This window comes from Tympanuchus pallidicinctus, unplaced genomic scaffold, assembly GCF_026119805.1.
Source record: "Tympanuchus pallidicinctus isolate F22 unplaced genomic scaffold, pur_lepc_1.0 scaffold18, whole genome shotgun sequence".
Classification (NCBI taxonomy): domain Eukaryota; kingdom Metazoa; phylum Chordata; class Aves; order Galliformes; family Phasianidae; genus Tympanuchus; species Tympanuchus pallidicinctus.
Genome location: NW_026294699.1, coordinates 9,911,070 through 9,935,894, shown reverse-complemented (window position 1 = coordinate 9,935,894; position 24,825 = coordinate 9,911,070). Strand labels below are relative to the sequence as shown.

The 24,825-nt window shown below is 44.6% G+C and overlaps 1 protein-coding gene across 2 annotated transcripts in view; it reads right to left on the bottom strand.

Annotated features, from left to right (window-relative positions):
- The window catches only part of CACNA1H (calcium voltage-gated channel subunit alpha1 H), a 122,996-nt gene that overhangs the window by 37,628 nt on the left and 60,543 nt on the right, over positions 1-24,825 (bottom strand). For both annotated transcript variants that reach the window (XM_052679649.1, XM_052679650.1), the window contains exons 11-20: positions 13,586-13,737; positions 12,378-12,563; positions 11,585-11,702; positions 10,015-10,170; positions 6,092-6,182; positions 3,734-3,942; positions 1,572-2,006; positions 748-848; positions 203-326; positions 2-70 (exon numbers count right to left, since the gene is read on the bottom strand). In XM_052679649.1, the coding sequence (XP_052535609.1) occupies positions 2-70; positions 203-326; positions 748-848; positions 1,572-2,006; positions 3,734-3,942; positions 6,092-6,182; positions 10,015-10,170; positions 11,585-11,702; positions 12,378-12,563; positions 13,586-13,737 (1,641 nt within the window). The remainder of the gene's footprint in view (position 1; positions 71-202; positions 327-747; positions 849-1,571; positions 2,007-3,733; positions 3,943-6,091; positions 6,183-10,014; positions 10,171-11,584; positions 11,703-12,377; positions 12,564-13,585; positions 13,738-24,825) is intronic.

The following is a 24,825-nucleotide window of genomic DNA, read 5'->3' as shown; positions in this document are numbered from 1 at the left end:
CCTTAACCATCATTTCAACCACAAAGATTGCAGTGAAGATGTAATTAGAAACACTCAGGAATATCCTCTCCTGTAAAACATAAACCAGCAAAAACCAGCGTGTTATTTAAAGAGGATAGGAAACAAACATCTTCTATTTTTCAGGGTCTTGCACTGACGAGATTAAGACGTTCAAGTGAGGTCAAGGAATAAAATGACTCACGGTGCTGTGCGGATCTATGTCTGGTCGCTCCAGGGCTATTGTAATGCAGTTGAGAAATATGAAGACCAGCACCACATGATCAAACATTTTGTGGGCAATGACCTTCTGGCACATCACTCGGAACCTGGAGAAACGGAGGAAAGAAAAATATCCTTCAGATATTTGGGTTGGAGAGAGACTCCCACCCGAACGGCATGTCCTTGAAAGCCACCAGCAGCTGTGCAACCAGCATCAGCCCACGTGGTCAACTAGTCTCCCTCCACAAGCACAAAGCTTCTACCATTATCAGAAATAAAGAAAGAGTAAACAGATGTAATAACGGCTAGTATAAATGATGGTTAAACCATTCTTGTTCCCAGACAGGCATGGAGTGACCCATGCAACAATTCTGCCACAGTTAATAATAGAAAAGTTACCTAAAATCCAAGGGTCAGATTTATAAAGCACTCAGTGCTACTGCTTTGGAAGGATCTTTCCCAAGGGAAGGTCAGCTATAAATGTCATATTCATTTACTGCCCAGATGTGGTGGGCTGGGATTTCTCACCGATTCTGTGGGGAAAACAAGTAGAGGGACCAATCCTCGTGACTCTTGCACCACTCTGGTTTGTAGGGCTCCAGGACTTTACGAATCCGGTAGCAGTAACTCTGGATAGAAAAGAAGAAACACCTTTTCTTCCTCTTTCATTTTCCTGCCTCTTCAGCTTCCACAATCCTTCTGTGAAAGGGAGCAGTACCTGGCATTTCAGAGTGCATGAAGGTAGTCCCAGCACTGGGGCAGAGCTAAGGCAGGCATAGGGAGGGTTTGCCATATTTTTTCTAGTGAAATAGGGAGGAAAGGAGGGGAAGAAAGGGGCTGCTTTACAGTGTGATACAAACACGACAAATCAAGGCTTCTAAGAATGCGTCATTTCTGTGATTCTGTAATACCATTTTGAGATCCAGAGCCGTGTCAGAATCAAAATGGCCTCAAACAATCACAGAGTTAAATAATGAAGAGAACTCTTTCTGAACTTCCAAGCCTTCGAGATACCAAACAGCTCCTGAGAGCAAAGTCATGAGTTCTGTGATTTACAGCTCATTTTTGGCAGCATCCTGACCAAGAAGACAACAGCAGCCAGACAAAAAAATAGGTAAATGCCAGAACACTCTGTTAGAGACCACTGCAATGTAACAGCCCACACCATTAGTGTGAAAACCTTTTGGGAAACAGAGGGCATAGATTGGTTGTATCTACACCAGCCACCAGGCCCCAACACATCTGAGCCTGAGCTGGATTTTGAATCAGCCTCCTCGGAGTGCAGGCTGATTAAAAGTGGCTGATTAAGCAGCCACTTAATGCACGAGTACCCAATTCTCCCCTCAGCTTACATCCTCCATGTCATCCTCATAGTCCACGGCCTCTTCCTTATGGCCATCGATGTGCAGGAAGAACTCACTGGGGACGTGCACCATCTTGCCATTGCAGTCTTGGTACTCAGCAGACAGCACAGCCATGGGGCTGATACTGAGCGAATGGCGCATGGGGGGCAGCTGCAGCAGCTCGGGCAGGTCTAGGGAGCTGCGATAATCCAAAGACTCTGCCCGGCGGTGCAGTGAGGGCCTGCTGACCGTGCTGGACTTGGCGTCATCGGAGTCATCATCTGTGCTGCCTTTCCCCTCTCCGGAGAGCAAAGACTCTCTTTCACCAGATTGGTTCTTCTTCTTGAGGCTTGGGGCTCTGCCCAGGCTGTTCCAGCTTGAGCGCCGGCTTCCCCAGTTGCTGTTGGTACCCCAGTTGGCACAAGGGGAACTGCGGAGGCTGGACTGAGAGAGGAGAAAGACATTTGAGGGTTTGTTTGCAGGAAGAAGTAAAGGGTACGGCATTTTCTCCAGACTGGAAGATCCCTCTTGTTGCAAAATGTGTCTTCCCCTTCCAGCCTTCCTTACTGCTCCGACTTCATCACACCAATGTCTTTAGATGGGAACCAAGCACCCACTGTGAAGGCACTCCTTGAACTACACTCACAGCACAGCTACAAAGCCTCCATGCTTTATCACTTCCTACTCTCCTGGTAATGTCAGCTGTGCATAAGAACTAAACCCAAAGATGCTAACTGCCAAAACAGCAGTTTCTTTGCTCACTTCCAAGTGGTTTCAGCGCACAACCTCCTTGGCTTCCAGAAGGGTGCAAGCACCCAATCACCCACGTGTCACTTGAAAACTGTGCCCAAATTTGCATTGCTTTCTCTTCAATTTGCTGCATAGGGAGGTAGACTGCTATTCACTGTCTTTCTCACAGTGAATTCCCGGCTGTGAGCAGTATCTTAGTGCCATTTGGTTGGCAGGTGACTGCTACATTAAGAACACTTAAGGTCAGCACAGTAAGACTAGAAGGAAAACTCCTTTTTCCCTTCATGGCTTCCTCCCAGCACAGAAACAAGGCAAACTGCCTTTCTCCTCCTGTTCCTCAGTGTTGGCCAGCTCTCCTTTGACTGCTTTATCTTCCTTTGGCTGTTGGCACTGATGTGTTCTCAGAGAAAGGATTCAAACCATGAACAACCCTCTCCAACTACTCACAATCCCATGAAACCCCAAGGCAAACAGCAGTCATCTCTATTTTCTTTTCAAAAGCACTACCTTGACTAAGCAGCTTACCAAAGGGATAGTGACTGTCTCTGTATAAAATGCCTTCACAGTCTGCTGCCTTGATTTGAACATGATATTGCAGTTACAGAGCAGAGGAATAGGACAGATAAACAGCAGCAGAAATCCACTTTGTCTATTAATTCTGCTCCCTCTGTTTTCACAGAGCTGCCCTCCTGCTCCCTGGTTGCAGGCAAAATACAATCAGTTGCCACACCAGCCAGCACCAGCCTGATCTCTGCTCCGTGAGCTGTTCCCAGTGGCAATCAGTCTGTTCACATTTTGCTTTCCCTATTTCCCCTCTAACAGGGCTGCCGTGCAATAAAGGGGGCTCAGCTGTTGGGGTCAAATGCTTCATTTCCTGCAGATTCCAGCTCCAACCCTAAAACACTGATCTCACTCTGCTCCACGGGTACACTTGATACCATGACAGCATAGCATGGCCAGCAGGTTTGGCATAAGGTGCCTGCTTCTCCTCAGAGTGGTTTGCTAAGCCAGCTGCATGAACCTGTGACCTATTTCACATTGCTGCTCTCCAGGGAGGAGGCTTGGCATGGACTTCTGATCAGAAGTTGGGCAAGAAAACACTGAATCCCAGCACATCCCTCTCTGCCTACTTCACATACTCACTGTCCTTGAACGTCATACTGTCACTGTCCTGCCACAGTGTCCCACACCCACTCATTTCTCCCTCTGGAATTTGTTCTCCTGCCTTTCTATATTTCCCATCCCTCTGCCTTCTCCATTTTACAGCAGCGTACACACAGTGAGGAACACAGCAGCTGGCCCTGCTGAGTTGTGGCAGCACCAGAAGCACCAAACCAGAATCACTGTATAGAACTTCATGCATGCAACACCCGTGCTACTTTCAGGCACTTGAGAGAGAGCAGTTAGTCTTGAAAACCTACCGAGGACTTCTGGTCGTAGGTCAGGGGATCTAGAGAAGCATTACTCCCTCTCCTTGAGTCCACAAAAGTGTGCACTGAGTCCATGTGTGGGGAACACTTCGGAGTGGGCATCGGTGTGGCAGCGGTGCGCATGATTATAGGGGGTGGCATGCTTCCCCTGCCCTCCAGGTGCCCATTCGGGGTGACAGCAAGTGAATACATCTTCATCTCTGGACAGAAGGGGAGAGAAAACACATGGTAGATGTTCAGCCAGAGTGACAGAAATCACTCCTCAAAACAGCCATTGGTTCTTGGGTCTTTTCAGGAACTCCGCCAAACTGAGACGAGAAGTTGTGGGGAACACTGAGATTAACCGACTACGTTGAAAGGCACAAGGCAAATACCACTGTGCTCTCTAAAGGGAACTGCTCTTGCTCAGCGTTTCTGGGGATTAGGAGAGCGGAGTCACAGATTTTTGGTTCTGAGAGTTTACAGGTAAAGGGCACTGAGGACTGGCTAAACTCACCCTACAAAGTCAATCTGTTCTCCCTGACACAGCATCCTGTGCAGAGATTTTCATGCTGTTCTGATGTGCTCCGAGCTCCTTTGCGTGGAAGGCACGAAGCAAACATTAGTCACTGCCTTTAGTCATCTGTTCAGAGGGCAGGAAATGGAAACGGCTTCTAAACATCTACATGCCTAGAAGAATAAACCTTCTGTAACAGAGAAATTGAATGGTGTATCCGAACGTGGTAATGTAGGAAGTATTTCAGCTGTAGAGCACGTATGGACTGCTGCAACTGTACTCAAACTGAGAACAAGCCAGATGTAATGCCTCTGGCCCTATGGAGCGCAGTAGTACCCCAAACCATCAGCCTACTTTCAAACACAAGAGTGAAGTTGAACTAACTCTAGTTTTACTGGGTTTAGTTGATTCTGGTTTAATAACTGTAGCATCACAGTCACTCTACATCACTGCAGAGGGCAAAGGATGGGACCATCTGTGATGGGCAGGAAAGATGGAGAAGTCTGCAGTGAGAAATCCAAGTAAGTGCATTACCCCTGCTATTTCTCCTCCACTGGCTGCTTTTGTAATGCAATGTGCTTCTACTGTGTCATCTGCTTAGTAGCTGGCTTGGACACAAATATCTGATCTGCACCACAGAAGTCCCTGGGAACACTGCCACTCACTTCAAGGGGTGGAAGATCCAGCTCAAAATTTGCTCATCTGCAATACACGTTCCTCTTGCCAGTGTATTTGTTTACAGACCAACAGCACTGTAATAGAATTGTTAATGTCCTTATGCTGTTTAGTCACTGGTTGGCAAACAGGAGGCTTATGGAGACACACTATTTCTCATGGACTTTGACTGACAATAAGCTCAGCCCTGTTTTCTATTCTTCTACTACCTGAGAAGAGGTGAAAATATTTCTTTCCATAGAACTGTCTTATTATTTGAAATTGTCCACCAAATAGTTGGTGCAAAGGAAATTTAAGCTGTGAGTCTCCTTGCCAGCTATTTGCAATGGAGATTCCTCTCCCCATTTGGTGTTTGGAATTTGTTATTTGATCTGCAGTCCCAGTAACAGTGTTACCTTGCTGTGCCCTAGCTCTATCTCAGCTTTCTCAACAAATTACTTCTGCTTCTTCCTAAGCCAAATTCCATCTGTTCACTAAAATCAGCTCTGTTTCCCTCACTGAAATGACCCCTAGTTTAGAAACATTTAAAGTAATCCTAACAAAACCCCCAAGCTGAGCATAAAAACACAGAGAAACTAAACTGGCTCCTGTTTACCACTGTAATACTCACTCTCTTTCAATACCTGATCCATTCTATTCCCCTCCCTTGCTGCAAACACTACACAGTGAAAACCATCACCTATTATCCCATGCTTATTGTGCAGCAATACTACATGCAGTAGTGCAGTGTGGATTTATTTCAAACCAGTTGTCAGGTCCCCCTGCAACACAAATAATCAGCACCATTTCCATCAATCAAACCTTGCCTAAATGCTCTTGTGAGAGGAATCAAAAAGAACAGATGAGAACATGATTGATCAGAAAAGCTGCTGAGAAGTCGTGTGAGAGTACTGCTGTCAGCAAACTGTTTTGTGGTAATGATACAGAAGAAACGATGAGACATAACTAAATATTCTACTAAAGATGGAATGAGGAAAGACATTTGTTTAAAGGAAACATCAGTGCTCATTTAGCTTCCCAACACGCTTCATGTACTGCTCTGTTAACACACCTATCAGACTAATTGTGAATCAAAAATGATTCTTCCACTTTCTTCCATACATTTCAAGGAGGAGATGACTGTGGAGGAGAGCTGTAGCACAACTCAAATTCATGGGAAAACAGAAATGAGATCCTACCTGTTGCACGGAGGTCTTTCAGCTTCTCAAAATCATCATCAAAGTTGGCAGATGTCTTGTCCTCATCTGTGTCTGACCTATTGGCATCCCCCTGCAGAGAGGAGAAGGTAATTAACAGATGATTCATTTCACCTTTAGCACAAAAGCCATTTGGATTAGCTAGCAGCTCAGATATACCTCAGCTTATCGTGGTCAGTTAGAGCTCGGCCCAACGACCATAAGAGGAGACTGCCAAGCTCCCTCTATGCTGCCCTAGGGAATGACCCCTTTTCCTAGATATGATTTATTTTCATGCTTAGAAAGGATGATATTGTGATTGTGACAACTGTTCCTGCAATGTTGTTGCACTGTTCCTTCACTGCCCAACCTGCTACCAGTAATGACCAGCCTAAGTCATGTGCAAGCTTATCACCAAAGAGATACTGGCTGGTTCTCTTCTGCTGGTGGGTCTGCAGTGAGAAGGGATTCTGGCAAGCTATCAGCATGGCAGGCTTGATCCATCGAGACCTCAGTAAAGCAGTGCAAACCAGTAGTAAAAGGCTGGATTGAAGCAGCCGAGCCTAGAGAAAGGAGCAGAGTTCCTTAACTGATGCCTGAACAAATTACCATGGTTTCTAGAGACACAGTGCTAAAGCGTCAGTGAACTTAATTTCATCCGTGATGTATTGCTAACTGGTGCAGCCAAACAGACAGGATGACTGAAAGGTTTAAGCTCCTTTATTCATTTTCTCTGTTTCAGAGCAGAAGCACCACTGCAGAGCAGCTAAAAGATTTGCATAATTTTGGAAGGTTTGTTGGCTTCTCTGGAGCAGCTCTGGGGTAGGTTTCAAAACGACAGGGGAACAATGGAAGCACAAATATGCAATTATGGTCCTGTTTGAAATTTGGCTGCTTGTTGTCCTAAGCGTAAATGAGGAATAGTCTGTACTAAAAATGGTTTTGTGGCCAGTTAAGCCTATTCTCTTCTAGGGATACGCCTGCCAAACTTGCTCCACAGGCAGATCAAAAGCTGAGATTAAGCTGAGTCTGTGTACTGTGATTCACAGTGTAATTTTTACTGTCCTTGCTGAAATACTGCTGATGGTTCAGAGCTTCAAGCCGCTCTAATGTGCACCCTCTTAGCTGCCCAAGTCTCCCAGGAGTCACTCTCCACCCAAGGGAAAGAAACACCTGAGCCAAGGGAGGAGAGGTGCACATCAGTGTCTGTCATCGCTGCTAACAGCACTTCTTTGCAGGAGGGCAAAGTCAGAGAGGTCAAAATGCGGATTTCTGCCAACATACCAACAGAACTAGAGATGAAAAAAGAGAAGTCAGCTCCATCCAGCTCCAGTTTCTTCCTGGGAGTTATCCAAGGAGACTGTAACAGTCTCTGGTTTACAAACAGAGATAAGTTATGCATTTATAAGTGAACCGAGCTCTTGCAGCCAAAACACAGCCCTGAGAAGGGTTTTCTGTAGCACAGCTGATACCTCACTGGGAGGCATCTGACAAGCCCATAGGCCTGATGTCAAATTCTATAATAAATGGAGGTGGAGAGCAAAATGCGCCCTGCAAATGTCATGCTTGTGGTTGCTGGCCTTTTCCGAGGCAGCACTGAGTGAATAATACAAGCTTTGAAAAGTACTCCTTACACATATTTAAATCGCAGTCCACAACAGCTCCGAAAGGAGCCATTAACTCTGAGCAAGAAGTGACAGCCAATCGGCCAGGTCTGTAATCACACACTCAGAGAAGATTGCACAAGGCTGCCCATTTCTGGCTTCGTATTAGCAGGTGATTCAGGCTCTAAGAGAGCAGGCAGGCAAGGAACAGGATCTACACAGTACAAATGTACTGTGAGCTGCCAGGCTGCTGGGTGGAGAAAGCCTTCTTGTGGCCTCAAACACAAAGCATCAAAGGATGCTCGGGGGCTGCAAGCGTAACAGAGAAGCAGGGGACTTTGCAAGGGCCCTCTGTTCATAAGTGTAAGACTGCTTGGGCTAAGAATTAAATCTCCATGTGCTAAAGAGGCACAGCCAAGCGGACAGAAGGAAATAGGAGAACTCATGGTTCCCAAATGTCTCCACTTTGCTATGAGCATCAGCATACCAGCAACAAAAGGAGCAGGAGTAGTTTCCAGTCATTCAGGTCATACCTCCTCGTTATCATCTATTTGGGTTTCCCTGCCATGTCCTCTTTTTTCCACCCAGATTTGCTGCTTGGTGCAATCACAGGAGATCTCACATATGGCTGCCCACTGAGTACCTCTTTTCTGAACTACCATGTGGCCAATGTATCACTTGCTTCCAAATTCAGTTCAGAAAAATCTATTGCATTAGCACAGACTTTATTTTGCTATGCCTGTGTTGTTTACCAACAGAACGCAGGTCAAACAGCCACTTTCAATACAGCCAACAAATCTCCTAGAGGAAAATCATATTTGGCCTGGAAGACAGCAGTTACTGCAGGGCTTGTAGAAATACTGGTAATTCTTTACTTTGGTCTCACTAGGTTAATGGCTAGAACGTACGTCTTCATCTGCCATGCATTCCTAGCACATGAATATGCCAAAGGTGTTACAGTATCCAGAGCAGAGCCAGCAGATGCTGAGGTCTGTGACACTAAGAAAAGGACATTAGTTTGAAAGCAATCAGCATTAACACTAGCTCTGACTCATGGGGCATAGCTTGCTCTTGGAAAAGGATCTTCATGGTCTTTGCAGCCAGCTGTGCTAGATCTTCAGAGCATGGGCCCCACTGGACAAGCCATCAGGATGCTCACTCATGCAGTGCAGAGCCATTCATTCTGAAAGCAGAGAGCTGGACCACTTGCATCTCCTCTGTGTGTGCAGGTGGCACTCACAGCCCTCAGCATCCATGAAACAGCCCTCAGCAACGTACAGCAGGGTTGTTTTTTCACAATCCGGGCCTTGGTTCCTGTTGTTTCAATTAATTTTCCTCTGTTAGTGCTGTGAGGAAGCTAGGAGGGATGTTTTAATAATGAATCTATGCAGACATCCTTGAAGGACATAATGTGGCTGTGCTGGCTTGAGAGAAGGGAATTGTTGGTCCATGAATATTTCAATTATATTCCATGGTCCGTGATGGCTTGTCTAAGTGTGATATAAACACAGCAAATGAGAGCATGATGCCACTTCTGGGGAAAAAAACCGAAAAGTGAAAAAACCCCATAAAAACAGTTTCTTTCTCCTCTTTCCCTTGGGAGCTAAGGCGGTGAAAACTGAAACCATTCTCTCATTTTGTTTCTTAGTCAATGTGCCTCTGAAGCCACTCCAGCTTTGCCTTCTTGATGGTCACAGAAATAAAAAAAAAGCAATAATTAAAAAATTCCAAAGCGTGACATAAGCCTTTCTGATAGCACTGTTCCCAGCTTTAACTGAGACTGAATGATTTTTGCTAAGTCTCAAATTCATTTCCATTTGCACTAGGACTTTGAAAAACAATGTTACAGACATTAATTTCAAGTGCGAGTAAAAATTTATGTGGCCTATATCATACCCAAGTATCTCAAAATTTAATGTTTGCAACCTTGCAATGCAGCTTTTTTAACTGCTGTGCCATTAGTCTCAAATAACAGACAGGGGATAGAGTCTCAAGCAGAGTCCTGGATTCAGCAGCTTGCATCCTACCTGCTCCACGGGACATGAGGTGCCTCATAAAGAAACACAATCCATCCTAAGTGACTTCCACCCTGCAGCAGATTAACCAAAGTGTTGCTCACCCAAGCCTCATGCCAAGTCCAGCTGGCCTTATTTGCAAGGACAGACTCAAACGAGCTCCACATGTCCAACCCAGCTTATCTGCACTGCTTAAGGTTAAATTTAGTGCTGCCTGCATGGTTGGATCCACTGACGTGAACTGATCCATACAATCCTGCCTGCACACGGTTCGCATTTTCTCCCTCCCCCTGCTCAGATCTCTTACCTCTGCCTGGAAGCCTTCCACCAGAATGGCAACCAGAAGGTTGAAGAGCACGTAATTGCCAAAGGTCATCAGGGCCACAAAGTAGAGCGCTGCCCATGAAGATGTTGATGCCATTCCATTGTACAGGACCACATTCCAGTCCTCTTGAGTGAGGATCTGCAGAGAGGTGAAGGGGAAGACTCTGATTACTCCACTCCTCTCATGCATAGCAGGAGCAACCAATTCCTCGCTGACATACTCATTCCTTCCTTTCCTTCTGACCTTTTCTAAGCATAATTATGAGCAGGTCTCACGAGACAGACAGCAAAACATTCATTTAGTCAGAGCTCTCTCTTGTCCAAACCTCCCCTCTCTGCAGGAAGATCTAGTGTGCTGCTGCTCGTAAGATGACTAGTTCAGATCCAAGATACAGCAATATAAAGGATATGGTAAGTAAGAGTCCCATTATTTAGTGGGGATATTGCCTCCTTCAATAACCATCAAAAGGTAACAGACCTGGGGCCGGGGCTGTTGTCCTCTCTAGAGATGCTCTTTTTAAGGTATATTTTTAAGGGCAGGAAACATAATTTTTTACATGATTAATGACATGAGTTGGGTTAAGAAACTCAGAGAAGCAAACTCAGAGTTTCCTCTGGGTAAGACTACTGACAAACTGGACCAAAAAATATACATCTTTGCGAACTCTTGCTCCAAGGGGTCTTCCTCAGGGATTCCCACTTTCCCAGCTTCCCTGGAGCTCAGAAATCCAGGAGCCTATGGAAAACAGATGAGAGCTGCATGCTGCTCATCAATTCAGGCTTGCAGTGAGAGTGGCCTCTAACCCTGAAAATAAGGTCACTTTGGGGTAGGAATGCAGTCAGTAGCGCTAAGCCACATCTCTTGTTAACCTTCATGGGACGTAGGGCCAAACCCTTGTGCTCTGTGCTGACTCTATTTGTCAATGAGACTGTCAGAATAAATGCAGAAGTCTGTATTTATGTTGGAAAAAAACCAAAACAGAACAAATCCAAACCAAATCTATGAGACTACAACTGATTTCTCCTTCCTTCTTTGCAAGAAGTTATAACATTCACAGTGAAGGCTCTGGGCCGGTTTGCACCTTGCATTTAGAAACTTTGCTTAATATTGTTTACACTGTGTTCCATTTGCTGCACTTAGGCTGTAAGGACCGAGAGCTTTTTAACAGTAAAGACTAATCTTTATATTTAGAATGTCCTGTGTCTAGCAGCTTACTGCTCCATTATGGAATAGCCAGTAACTTCAAATGTATAACAGACTTTGCCCACAGAGGAAACACAGCTTTTGGCACAAAGACTTCCCCAGCATAAAGAGCCAGCAACACCTGCTCTGATTTGTGACAGTATTTGCTACTCTGGGTTAAATGAAATTGTTCAGAAAGTGCCTTTTTTGTGTGTGCAGTGAAGACAAGTGAGGAGACAAATATCTACACAACAGGAGCAGAATGGAGAGCAGACTGTGGGTCTTGGCCTTAACTACTATATAAAGGAAAAATAAGGGTGGATTTTCAAGTCTTCTTAGACTTTTACTGACAACAGAATTCAGAGCTTACCTGAAATACTGTCACAATGGCCCAAAGCAAGGAATCAAAATTCTTTCTATCTGGAACTGTGTCTCCTGTATCAGTCTTCAGACTGAACTTGCATCCAAAAAGATGCATGCCGAGAATGCTGGAGGGGGAGGAAAAAAGGAAATAAATGGAAGAAATACATTATTGTGCAAAATATGGTTGCAAGGAAGGCTGCAGTACTTTTTTAGGACACATTTTCCCCTCCCAGTGTTCTCTGTGCCAGTGGTATCACCCAGGAAGACGGGCTCTGCATTACCACTGACATACATGATCACCAATCAAATCCTGCTATTTGGCTCTTGTGTGTCGTGTGTCATTATAATTATCTATGCTGATGTCAAATCAGGCATCTCATGTTTCTAGAAAACAGCAGATCACAATGCCAGCTGCCTAATCCATCCAGTTTACAAGAACAGGATCCTAAGGAGCATCATGGGGTGAGAAGCTTCAAAGTCTGTACAACCTCCACCTCAAACATGAGGCTGGTAAAGTCCAGTTTCTGACAGCTTGCTGAGACACAGCTAAAGGAGATTCCTAAGAACTCCAGAGCCATTGTTTTACAGTTGTTGCCCGTTTGTGTTCTTTATTCATCTACAGAATTACAGTTTTGCATGGAAAACAGAGGCTACAAGGAAGTAAATAATCTGTTGAGCGTCTGCTTGTCAGCCTCTTGTGAGCACTTCTGTCATGCAGGCAGCCTTGCAAAAGTGCTGCATTCTCATCTATGCATTATATAAGCGGAACGACTAAAGAGAAGAGCTGCAGCCTCTGGTACCTGAAGATAAAGATGAAGAGCATGAGCAACATGCAGAAGGTGGCAACGTTGTCCATTGTCTTCATGAGGACGACCAGCTGGCGACGCAGGGCGGGCATGAAGCGCACCAGCTTCAGCACCCGGAGCAGCCGGAAAGTTCGGAGCACGGAAAGACCGCCGTCCGACTGCCCGATGATCTCCCAGACACTGCAGGAAGCCAAGAACAACTATCAACAGCAGTCCTGTACACTGAAAGCCCTAAGCAGGCTGGCTTCTTGCAGGGTTTCACACCATTTAAGTCCTAAAGGGGTAGTTGATTTGCTGCTGCCTTCTCACTTTTGAAAAACACCTTTGCTTCCAGCTGTGCAGAGCCACAAACTCATGCACAACCTATATCCTTTATAGCTGGTTTCTTGGTTCTTTAATTCCCCTGCTTGTGGCTATTCACAACACAGCATGTCTCCTGCTGTCACTACGCACAGCCACAAGCCTAGCCACAAGAAGTAGATTACAATTTTGTACCAAGCTAATATGCAGAGGGATTTACATTTGTGAGGGTGGGTCTGTTTGATCTGTGTGTAATATTTAACAAGCCACAACTGGCCTTTGTTCTGGGCCTTTTCTCTGTTTCTCACTTCTCTGAATCAAAGGGATGAGCCAACAGAAGTCAAGAGCACTGTCTTGATTTACACTTTCTACGTCTGCCTTGTCTTCTCTGCCTCAAATTATCGACCAAGCTATGAACAGTGTTGGTAGATTGAAACCCAGCACGGAGAGGTGCTGCACAACCTTCTCACATGCATGCTGTGCCATCCTCAGTGCAGGCTGAGACAGTATTGCCTTGGGAGAGGAGAGCAGAACACTGCCCTCTCTTGCCCTCCTGCTTGCCCTGCTCTGGCCTGAGTTACATGTTAATTTGGGAGAAGCACACTGCTGGGATACAGACGCTCACAGCACTCCTTTCCCAGGACCAGCAGTTCTGCACTCCAGTGGAAAATTAATCACAGTGCCAGACATGCGGCGTAAATAGACCTTACTCTCCATCTGCCAGGTCCATTTACTTTGGATGGCCCTTCTAGTGGTGGAAATATAAAATGGGGCAGCATAATTATACCCCATGATAACCAGAGAACTCAGGATTAACACATGTCACATCATTCCCATCCCATTCCCCAGCTGATCCAAGCCCTTGGCAGAAAAGCCACGGTGGAGAAAGAACTGGCAGTGACCTGATGACAACTATGATCCCATCAAAGATGTTGTACGGGTTCTTGATGTAGCCGAAGAGGCCAAAGGCAAGGAGTTTCAGGAGCATCTCCAGGGCGAACATGCTTGTGAAGACGATGTTACTGATCTCCAAGGCATTGGTCAGCTCGTCTGGCTATGGGGCAAAAAAGCAACGTGGTCAAACAGATGCACAGAGAAAACAGCCATGGGCTGATATGTTCCTCTCCCTCTGGGATTTGCGCTAATGATGCATTCAGGCCATGTTTTTCCTGCGTCCCTCCCACAGCCCCCAGTCTTATTGGAAACATGGAATTCCAGTCCATTTTTGAAGCAGTGTCAGAACAAGTGCACTCAATATAAGGGCCCAAGAAACTATGCAAAGGAAGGTGCTTGTCCACTCTTACAACAACATCTACAAAGGTAGTATGGCTTTTAAGTCTTCTATTTAGAACTGCATCACTCATGCTGCTTTTATTGCAGAGCTTTATGGGTTCTGCTATATCCCAAGCAGAAGCACTTTCAACACAGCATAGCTCTGTTTACATACAAACAAAGCACTTTTCCTACAGATAGCTCTTAAAAGTATTAGGAAAACAAATCTCTGTGAAAGTCAATAGGATCAACAGTTTTATTTCCCTTCACTACCTTTAGAAATCAGCCCTAAAAAAATCCAAGATGATTTCTCTTTCTGAAGTCCTATCAGTAACTCACAACAGACCCTGTTAAAGAGACAGCAGTAGAGCTGCGAATGCCAGAATTCCCTCTAGGATCAGAGTGGGTTTCTCTGATCACACAAGTCTGCATGCAGCTTACACCTAAGCACTGATTTTTCCATTTCCCCCCTCCATCATCAGCACCAAATCACCTTGAGCTACAATCTCTTATTTCAGACACGGCCTCAGAAATTCCCTTCCTGGGAGGTGCAGCAGTGCCTGCCCAGCACCTGGGCTCCTAATTCATGGCAAGAACCTGGCACAGCAGGGACACATCCATAAGGTTGGCTGGGGTTTGCTCCAACAGCACCAAGCTCTGCAGTGCGCATTTCTAATGCTCACGACCCGCTCCTTTGTGAAAGAAAATGACTCTTTTTCATTTTCTCCGTGCAATAATATTGCCTAGGAAAAGGTGTTATTTTCATATCTGACTCATCTCCTGACTGATAATAACTTCCTTTATTCCCCATCCGTCATTAGATGCCATGTTAATAGTTGGCAGTTTCTTAGGGATGTTGCTGCATTATTTGTGGCTCTGAAGGGAGAAGGCACAGTTAATCCTGTGCCATGACCACATTTAACTCCATGTTCTTCAAAGTGAATCTCTGGGAATTGAAATAGAGGGGAAAAGAGTTAACTTGATGCTAGGAAAAGTCTGCACAGCCCCTACTATCGGCAGCGACAGTCTGTGGGTTGCTAATGAACCATCACTCATGGGCTAAATTACTTTATGCTATAGATTGCCTTTTGCTCAACCATTTATCCAAGAGAAACAGCACGAAGAGCCTCAGTCCTCATGATTACAATTCATATACACTAATTACTAAGGGACACCAGGGGAAGGACTGTGCAATTTCCATTCTTTAGTTTCCAGCAAGGGCCGACCCAGGCGGCTGTAGGGAGCGCTAAGACAGCATGGCCCCTGGGCTGCCCTCCCTGCACCTTTCTCACTGCAGAAACAGTGATTCCCTCCCTACCATCAGTAAGCATTTGTGACTCTATTCCCTTCTCCGACAATGCCAAAATGTCCTGGAAAAGCCAGCTGAAGAAAAGGACTGCTTGAAGATGGCACCTAACCAGCTCCCCAGTGGAGACTGCACCCGAAATAGAGCCCTTTTGGCTCTGCCACCCTGCTGTAAGCGACCGTGGTGACAGGACACTGTGCCCATGGCATCCTTGAGCCATTTGTCACCATCAGCACACAGCTGGCACGTTCCACTTCCCCTGGGCTGGGGTTATGCAAGAGCACTCTCGACAAGAAGCAGAACAGCTTGCTAAATTCTTGCAGCCCTCCAGGCAGCAGAATGAGTCTCCATATAGAATGGCAGAATATCCCCAATTGCGGCTTGCAGTGCTGCAGTTGTCTGATCCAATAGAGCCACACCTACCTCAGCACTCTCCCAGTTCGTCTCACTGCTGCCTGATGTGCTGCCAAGAGCCACAATTTTATCATGAAATTGGGATACCTGGAGATCTTTTCAAAATCCCTAATTCTGTGGCTGTGCGAATACAGCAGCCACAGGAGGATTTACCAAAAAGTCACTGTCCAGACTGAAAAGCATAAGCTGGACAAACTTACAAACACCCTCTGGCAAATAAGAAGAATTTGCAAGTTCTTATTCTCTAAAATCCCGTGGTTTCTAAGCCAACCCCATGACTTTTTGTGGCCTGTTGAACACATGGGATTGCATCCAGTTAACGTGCCAGTATAACTGCTTATACTGATGGGGCAACTTCCTTTGACAATTTGGTGCCCCTGTTGTTTACTCTCCAGCTTTTGCTTTGTATTTGAGTTCAGAAGAAAAGCTGCAGGAATCTGTCATGGGCAGTAAGGACGTGAGGAAGAGGGAAAGGAGCGGACACAGATGGGATCATCAATAGCAGTGGTGAGGAGCTTATCCAGCAGATCAAGAATGGAGATGGGAGAAGCCTGGGTAAGGTGATGGCAGCAGGCTAATGCTTCAAAGCCAATAATTGTGCTTCAAACGAGATCTTCATTATCCTTCAGTGGTCGTATTTGGTATGAGGCAGAACTCATTTGGTGCCAAGTGCTGCTGGAATGTGAGGTGGTGAGAGTGCAGCCTCACAGTGACCTGCAGGCAGAACCCACCGGGCAGTGACAAGGATGGGTGGCCCTCCATGCTGGCTGAGCTGCTGATGTGAGCTTCTGTATTATTAGAGCAGAAGCTGAACAGCAGATTAGCCAAACATCCAGTGATACTGTCTTCAAATGTAATTACCTTCTTTCAACATCAACCTAGAAAACAGCCTGCTGTGGGTATTTTTATGGCTTATGAAATAGTTTGTTGCTCAGAGCGCAATTCGTTCCCCACTTTTCTCACTCACTGATGAGCAAAGATCTAAAGGAGGGTCAAGGAAGAGACACTAAGCTAAGATGGATTTGGCCATTCCCCTGGAGTCAGCCACCAGGAGACACTGTTGTGTTGTTCAAATTCAAACCAACCCTACAGCAGGAATTTTTTCAGGAGCCTTTTTTTTTTTTTTTTTTCCTCTGGGAAAAACAAAATGTTGATTTGCTGAAAACAAAACTTTTCATGGTAAGGATTATTTCTGTCAAACTTTCTGGCTGGGAGAAAATGAAGTTGCAACAAAGCTTTCAAATTGCTGTGATGTCTTGTTTTGACCTGCGCAGAAAAGGAAATTTCAGATGTTTTGCTTCAGATGTGGTTGTGCTGCAAAATACACCTGCCTTTCCAGCAAGGAGTGGCTAACAAAGCTTGACATCAAAACGATGCACATCCAAGAGAGTATCTCTAAAGTGGCATTTTTTGCTTTTTACCAAATGCTTTGTAAGCCCTAACAGCAATGACAAGGCAACTACTTCCTCACTGTAAGGCCCCAGTCTGTGTCAGTGAGAAGTGTCTTTTTCAAAAGACAGTGAGAGTGCACGACCCACCATCCGCTCTGGATATCTCCACATCTTTTACTGCTGCAATTCTTGACCTTTACGGTGGTTCAAGTTTTTAGAAGCAGGACAGGTCAGACAGCAACCAAGTAACACAGTGTGATGCTACAGAACAGCCAGGAACCACCACAATGGATGCAGTGCAGGACATGGTGGGTAAAGCTGTCCCTTAGGCATAAGAGACCACAGTTGCAGCTCAGAGAGAGATGGGAAGCGTCGTGCTGGAGACAGCAGAAATGAGCACAAAGAATGGCTAACCCACACGTACCTCCACCAGATCAGGTCCCATGTAATGTCTGTAAATGGTTCAAATTCAAACACAAATCTCACAGATTTCAGACTCAAATTAATTCTATTTAGCTTCAGGAGTAAGCATCCCATCAAGGGATCAATTTGCAAGATTTCAGCATCCTTGAATGTAAGTTTAAAGCAACAGTTAGCCTTGACTCCAAGCAAAACACGTCCCAGGAAAGCGTAACCACCTCTGCTCACTTTTAGTCCATATTTATGCTGCAGAATATTGCAGTGATTCAAAACCATGTTTTTATTAGGGACAAACATCAAACATTTCAGCAGTTCATTCCGAGTTCAGATAAACAGACAAAAAATCCTTTTCTAAATAGTTTGGGTCTGAAAACCTCGGAAGGATGGTCTCCTTCTGAGAATATTTCTGGTTTTAGTAAGATGCAGTGCAAACTCAAAGCCTTCCTGGAATCAGGAGAAAAATCAATGAAAGAGAAATCCATAATGGTCAAATTATTGACGGCGCCCACAAAGAGAGGATGAAGACAAAGAGTAAGACTTTGCAGCCCAAGATTCTCTTAGTGCAGCTGAATTACTGCAGTTCTTCAAGCAAGCCATTTTATCTCCTTGTACATTTCTTCATCCTTTTGCCAATCTTCTACCTTCCCCCTCTTGATTCCTGCATCCACAAAAACCCATTTTACATAGCTTGGGCTCAATCCCCAGCAGGTTGCCTCTGTGCTTTGGCTGGGAACCTTTTTGCTCTGATACTGAGAATAAATAATCATGTCTGCATTACACCGGAGAAAAGGGCTGTTAGACACCTGGTCCCTCCTGCTGAATGAACAGGGAAGGATATTTCTAGAGTAAAGGATGTGCTTTGCTTCAGCAATCCCCCTCAAGTCCAAAGCAGTCGTTTGGCTCCTCCTGAACAGGCAGAGCAGAGGCTGGCAGAGACGCAGAGGAGTGGTAAACAAATCCAGAACATTTAGTCTCATAAACATCCTTTGCACTTGTGTTGTTTTTTTCTCTAGTCCTGAGCCGAAAGCTGTCAATGGGCTTCTGAGCACTTGTTTATGTTGGCTTTTCTTGCTTTATACTTTTAAGCTCAGTCTGCAGCAACTGACCAGGAAAAGGAGACATAATGAACCATCAATTTACGCTTTGCTTCCGGACACTCTGCATTTTCTCCCTTCACACTGTTTTCAAGGGCTGCCATTTTCCAATTACCAGCTAATCCATTACAACGAATTTACCTGCCTGTGAGCTCTGGCATCACCTTTGTTTCACAATTAATACCTGAAGAGAACACAAGAGAAAGGCAGGGAGCAGGGAAGAGGAGCCTCTGGGCTAATTACAATGAGGTAGAGGGAAGGAAAGTCCAAACCGCACAACTCTTTGTATGAATAAACCCAAATTATGGCAATTATTACTATCCTAGATAATCCAAGCACTAAGCATCTTTACGGTTTAGTACTTCTCCAGGTTGTAAAAGCATATCAAGACACCTGCAGCCTCTGTCACAATCTTACCAGCAGCAAAAAGGTGAGAATCCTACAAAATCCATGCAAAGAGCCCCGGGAGTAGTGACACTCTCCTCTGTAGCCTGGCCTCAAGCCCAGCACTGCCTCCCAAAGAGCACCATGACCACAACTCTCTGAGTTTTCATCCCTTTGCCATGCACTGGCTGCACACAACGGAGCTACACTTGAGCCAGCTTTTCCTCTATGGGTGAGATTAAAGCCTGCTTGCCTCACTCACTGAAGCCACACAGCCTCCTACTTAACTAATCTGTTTAACTGATGGATTACTGGGCTCCATATTACATTTGTATGGTTTACATGCCACTGTGAAAGCAATTGCAAGATGAAAGCCAGTTTTTCTGGGACAGATTAAAGTGATGTCTGGGAAGAATTAGTTTAGTTTACTTCTTTTTTTTTTTTTAATAAGCAATAGTGGTAAAAAATTGTGGAAAATAGTTTAAACGAGTCTGAAGCACTGGCACTACAGGAGGGGAGCAAATCAATGAAACTGCTAAAGAGAGCTTGACATTGCAAAATATTATTCTAACTCTTTCTAAAGAACCAGAACATGTGGGAAATGTCTGTATAATGCTAATGCTACAGGCAGACTCTCATAGTGAGCTTCAGCCTGCGACCCTGGAGCTGTGTGCCTTCCACAAACCTAGGCTGATGTGTTGGGTAAAACACAGTGGGGTGTTGATGGAGGCTGAGTGGGTGTGCAAGCTGTAGCCTATCTCCTTTCCTTCTTCTCCTTGGAGGTGGCTGCTCACAGCAGCTGGTGTTCCCTTACTTGCTCCCAAATCCACATCCCAGGCATCTTGCTACACAGCCAATGTTGGCATCCACCTGAACACGAGCAAGAGGGCTCAGCCTCCTGCTTTAAGAGCAGTGCAGGCTTTGATAAAAGGCAGCCCGAGCTGGGCTGGGATGCAGGAGGAGTTTCATGCACTGTGGTGAGACCTAAGTGTAACACAGAAATGCAGTAACAACTAACACCAGAAATGGGTGAGGGAGGGTAACTGTATGGACTGAAACTGCAGCAGAAGTGACAGAGCTGCCCTAAACTCTGCGAGCTGTGCGCTTGTTTTTCTTTGCAACTGTTTCATTCTTTACAGCTATTTCATTCTAGCATCTATAAAACAATCTGGGAAAAGGCTCTCTTGGAGGGAGTTTGAAGAGCCAGAAGCTCACAGCTGAAGCAGAGAGCCGTCAAGGAATGCAAGTGACATCTCAGAAGGCCGCCAGCAAATGTGAAGGCCATGTTTTAACCTTTTCTCCCCATTTTTTTTCTCACTTGTCAAAGACCAAAGGGGATACACTGATATTTCTATGGTGAAAAGAAAACAAGAAAAATAAAGATAAAAGAAGAGAAAAAAAAAAAAAAAAAAAGAAAAGGGAAAAGAAGTGAGAAGGGGAAAAGAAATGAGAAAAAGGAAAGCAAAAGCTATTTAAGACTTGGCTTCTTTTCTCCTCTTCATTCCTTGCCCATAATTTGACCTTCAAACATAGGAAGAATAATGCAAGTAGCCCTTCGAGTTACTGCATTGTAAAGTATTTCTTTTGTAAACTGTCTTGATGTAGGTTATTGACTCTTAGGACTCTCACTGTATTGCAATCAACTTCAAACTAGTTTAGCTGATCTAGACTAAAGCACAGACAACAGAAATTGCCTTGCCTTCATATGATATGGCTTCAGTTACCAGCAAAAATTGCTTGGTTGGTTGGTGCAGATAAAAGTTACTTAAGCTCACTGCCCTTGGAAAGAGACCGGCAAATTGAACCAGGATGCCCCAGCTCCTAGAAGCCTGCCCTGGCCACCAGGATGTCTGCTGGTCTGAGGTGCCTTCTGCCCTGTGTTGGACAGCCAACCAAGGTTGGGGTTAACAGATGGGGTTACCATCTCTACTAGAAGTGTGGCTTTGACAAGCTTCTGCTTTCTGATGACAAAAAATGTTTCGCTGAGAGATTTCCAAGGGTGCCCTACTTATAAGTAGGCAAAGAGAAGGAGAGATTTCTCTTCCTCATGTGTACTGATGAATGTTCCCTTTCTGGCTCTGCAATTATAAATGGCAATTTTTTTCTCTTACTCACCTCTACTCTCAGGTTTTATGCTCTCCTCTAAATGGGATCCTTCATGTGGAGCGATAATAGTTTAATTGAAGGTAGCTGATGGTAATTTTTCTTCCTTTTAATTGACCTACTTGATCTTCTAATGCTCTGTGGAACTGCTTTTACGTCTCTGCTCTGTGGATGAAAGTCACTGCTCATAATTTCTTACCTAACTGCATATTGTCAAACAAATGCAAAATGTACCGCTCCATTTTGAAGCTGCAAACAAGGCTTCAGTGGAGGACTGGAGGAAGCTGCACAAGCCTAATGAACTCCAGCATACAAAAAAATAAAAAGAAAGAAAAAGGAAAAAAAAAAAAAAAAGCCATTAGAGTAAATGTCATCCAGCAATGACCATATACACAGCCAAGTTATATACAACCTGGGGCTACTGCACCAAGCCTTCACATTCATTTGGTATTGACTCCTGGGAGTGTTTTCTACTGAAGAAATCATGGCTGCCATACTTCTATCTCTTGTAACAAAAGCTATTGGTCAGGGAGTTTGCTCTGAGGGATAATCAGCTCTTCTTTGTAGCTTCCTTAGGAAACTTCCCAGGCAGAAGGTCCCACATGGCACAACATATTTGCTGTATTACTTTTCCATTTCTCAGTTTCATTCAGCAAAATGCAATTTCATTTCAAGTGGCATAAATGCCAAGCTGGATTAGATCAATTGCTGCCTTCTCCACCCTCAGGAGGAAAGGACTTGGGCAATCTGAATCGCTACCAGCAGTAGCATACAAAACTACAGCTACTATTCTTGAAAAGTAGGTCAATCAGCCAGATTATATCTTGATGGAGGATCACATGCCCTGACAGATGGCTGAAAAAATAAGACTTGAAATTAAATAAAAAAAAATAAATGAATAACCCCGCAAACAAGGCCCAAAGTGCTCAGGTTTGGTCATTAGAGGAGAAGTCTCAGGAGGAAAGAGCCAGCACTCCAGATAACAACCAGGGATGAAAGCCTGCAGCCATACACCAGGCACTGTTACAGCCCATCTGGGGACAGAGGCCGGAGCGCAGACTGTAAACTGGCTGCCTGTCACTGATAGACTGATCAGTTTTATCGAAATAGAAGAATAAAAGCAAATCTGCCTGAGTTGAAGGTGACAAATGCCCAGTTGCTTCTACAGCATTGGGTGCAAGTGAGGCAACTGGGCTGCACCTAGCCCAGCACATCAGAAAACACCCCTAGTGACTGGCATTTCAGCAGAGGACCCGTTACTTCTGTCCATCCTCTCCTCTCAAGCAGCTGTTAAATATCATCAGGCTTCTCTCTGCGAGCAGGATGCCATCCATCCCACTTCGGCTTTGTTCCTTTAAGAGTGGCTGGCGAAATTCCAAGGAAATTATACAGCCTGAATCATTCTCATCCATATGCTGGTGAAGCCCTTCAAAGAACCAGCGGATCTGTGAGGCACGACATCGCTTTGCGAGGCCTGTGTTGACTCTCATCCAATATACTTGGCTAATCTCTCAGAAAAAAATTATATATTCACACAATGAACTGTATTCACACAGTTCTTGTCTGTTGCAAAGCTTTTTTGGTCTTGACCACTCTCTGTACTGAAGTCAACAAGAAGTGGACAAAAATCATCAGCCTAATGCTCCAAATCAGCTTCACAACTCATGCATTATTAAAAAGATAATGCACCATGGAACATGATTTTTTTTTTTTTTTTAATTTATACTTGGGCTGAAAATGCCTTGCGTTTCAAACCATTAACTAGAAAGAAGAGCTAGAGCCTACAGTTTCCTTTTAGTTATAAACTGAGTCAGAGGATTTCAGGAGGTAGAGAATTTAAGACAAAGCACACAGTATTGTGAAATGTGCTATCAAAGAATAGACACAAAGAATATGCTACAACTGCTTTGAGATATAAATGGACACAAAGGAGTCTGCACAAGAAATCAAGGTTGATTTCATTTGCAAAAATCTTGCAGCCAAACTAGAATTGCCTATTTTTGACTGTGCACAGAGTCTCTGTGGTTACAGCACTGTACATCAGAGCTTCTGTCCTTGGGCATTAAAGGTGGCAGATACACGAAGGCTGAGAGAATATAGAACTGTTTCCAAACAATTTGACTGTCCAGCAAGAGGCACCTTTAGCAATGATTATACGATCTTTCCCCACAACTAAGCAACAGGCTCACTCACTGATAACACACAGATCAAAAGCCTTTGGGTTGTCATTAGCAGACAAACTCAATAGAAGTTGTTTACTTCACCCAAGCTAATGGCACTGGAAATATTTAATCAAAAAATGGACACACTCTCTCTATTACTGCCAAGATGATTCAGAAGGGGCCACTTAAATCTATTTTGTCAAGACATTATTCATCCCCTGCTAACAGACCTTTATGGAGAGCCCCTTTGAATAACGTGCATTCATCATTTGTGGGCTATGTACTGGTATTAGGAGATGAGGAGCATCAAGAAAGCACACCAGAGGACTGCTCTGCTGATGGGAAGAACAGGATGGGGAGTATGTTTAGTCTACAGCTGACAAAGACCTTGACTAAGTTAACTTTTAAGCCCAAGGAGAAGAAACTGAAGTGGGCTGATGGGGAAATAAGTTCAAGGAGAGGAGAGTTCTCTAGAAGTTTGAGCAATCTGCAGTAATTGAACTCTGAGCACTGGGTGAAAGAAAAGATGATTAGGAGAGCTTTCCTACAGTAGTTCAGAGACCTTCACATAGAAGAAAACAAAAATGTTCGGTGGATATCAGGAGAAGATTTAGTGGTACAATTCTCACATGGATTGTCCACTTGAGCCTTGAGTTTTGGGTCCTCAGGGGAAGTTCTAGTGTACACATCTGGATGCCAAATGTCAGGACTCCCAAATTCTTTTCCTAATTCCCTAACTGTCTAGTTTCTCACATGATCCTCAACAAGTATCAGACACCATAGCACAGGCAGAGTGCAGAGACGTTCTTTAACCAAGGACACCCACCTTATGCAGTTGTCCTAAAAGATATGAAATTCCTTACGATCTTCATATATAAAGAATGGAACTTGCCTTAGAACAAGAGTTCTAAGGGTGAGTTGAGTTCTATTTGCTGTGTTTTTTTGACACTGACTGAAAAAGATTTCTTGGGTTAATAGATCCAGGCCACTAATACTGTGGGTAGCTACATTTTACTTCTGTATTTGTAAACTGATGAAGTTCAGTTCTCAGGGATATCTGCTGGGGACAACAGAGCTGTGGGAACCTCCAGCTCTTTTGTTCTCCAGAGAGGACTGTGTTTGGTACAGACTTAGATTTGATGTTGTCTTTCTGCAGCTTCCAGAAACACTCATGAGCTGCTCGAGATTCAAAAGCTTCATCAGCACTGAAATGATTATCTGCAAATTCACATCTGTAATACAGGCAGCAGCTCCTCTCTTCTCTGCATCAAAGACATACACTGGGAGCCAGCAGAACAAATTCAGGGAAAATCCACCTTTCCTCCCCTCTAGTAAGCCTAAAGCAAACCAAGCAATTGTTACAAGCTCATATTTGTCCCTGAGAACACAATGCTGCAAGCAGCCCAGGGTGCTCTAGCCTGCAGCCAAAGCAGGCAGATGGGAACTTCAGATCTGCCACACTGTTCTTGCAAGTGAATTATTGATACATTCTTCTTAGCCATGAGCATCACGCTAAAGTGGCAATTAAAACCATCCACAACGATCAAAAAGAAAAGGCAAAAATGGGAGGGTATAAAACCAGACTGTACTTGCTTA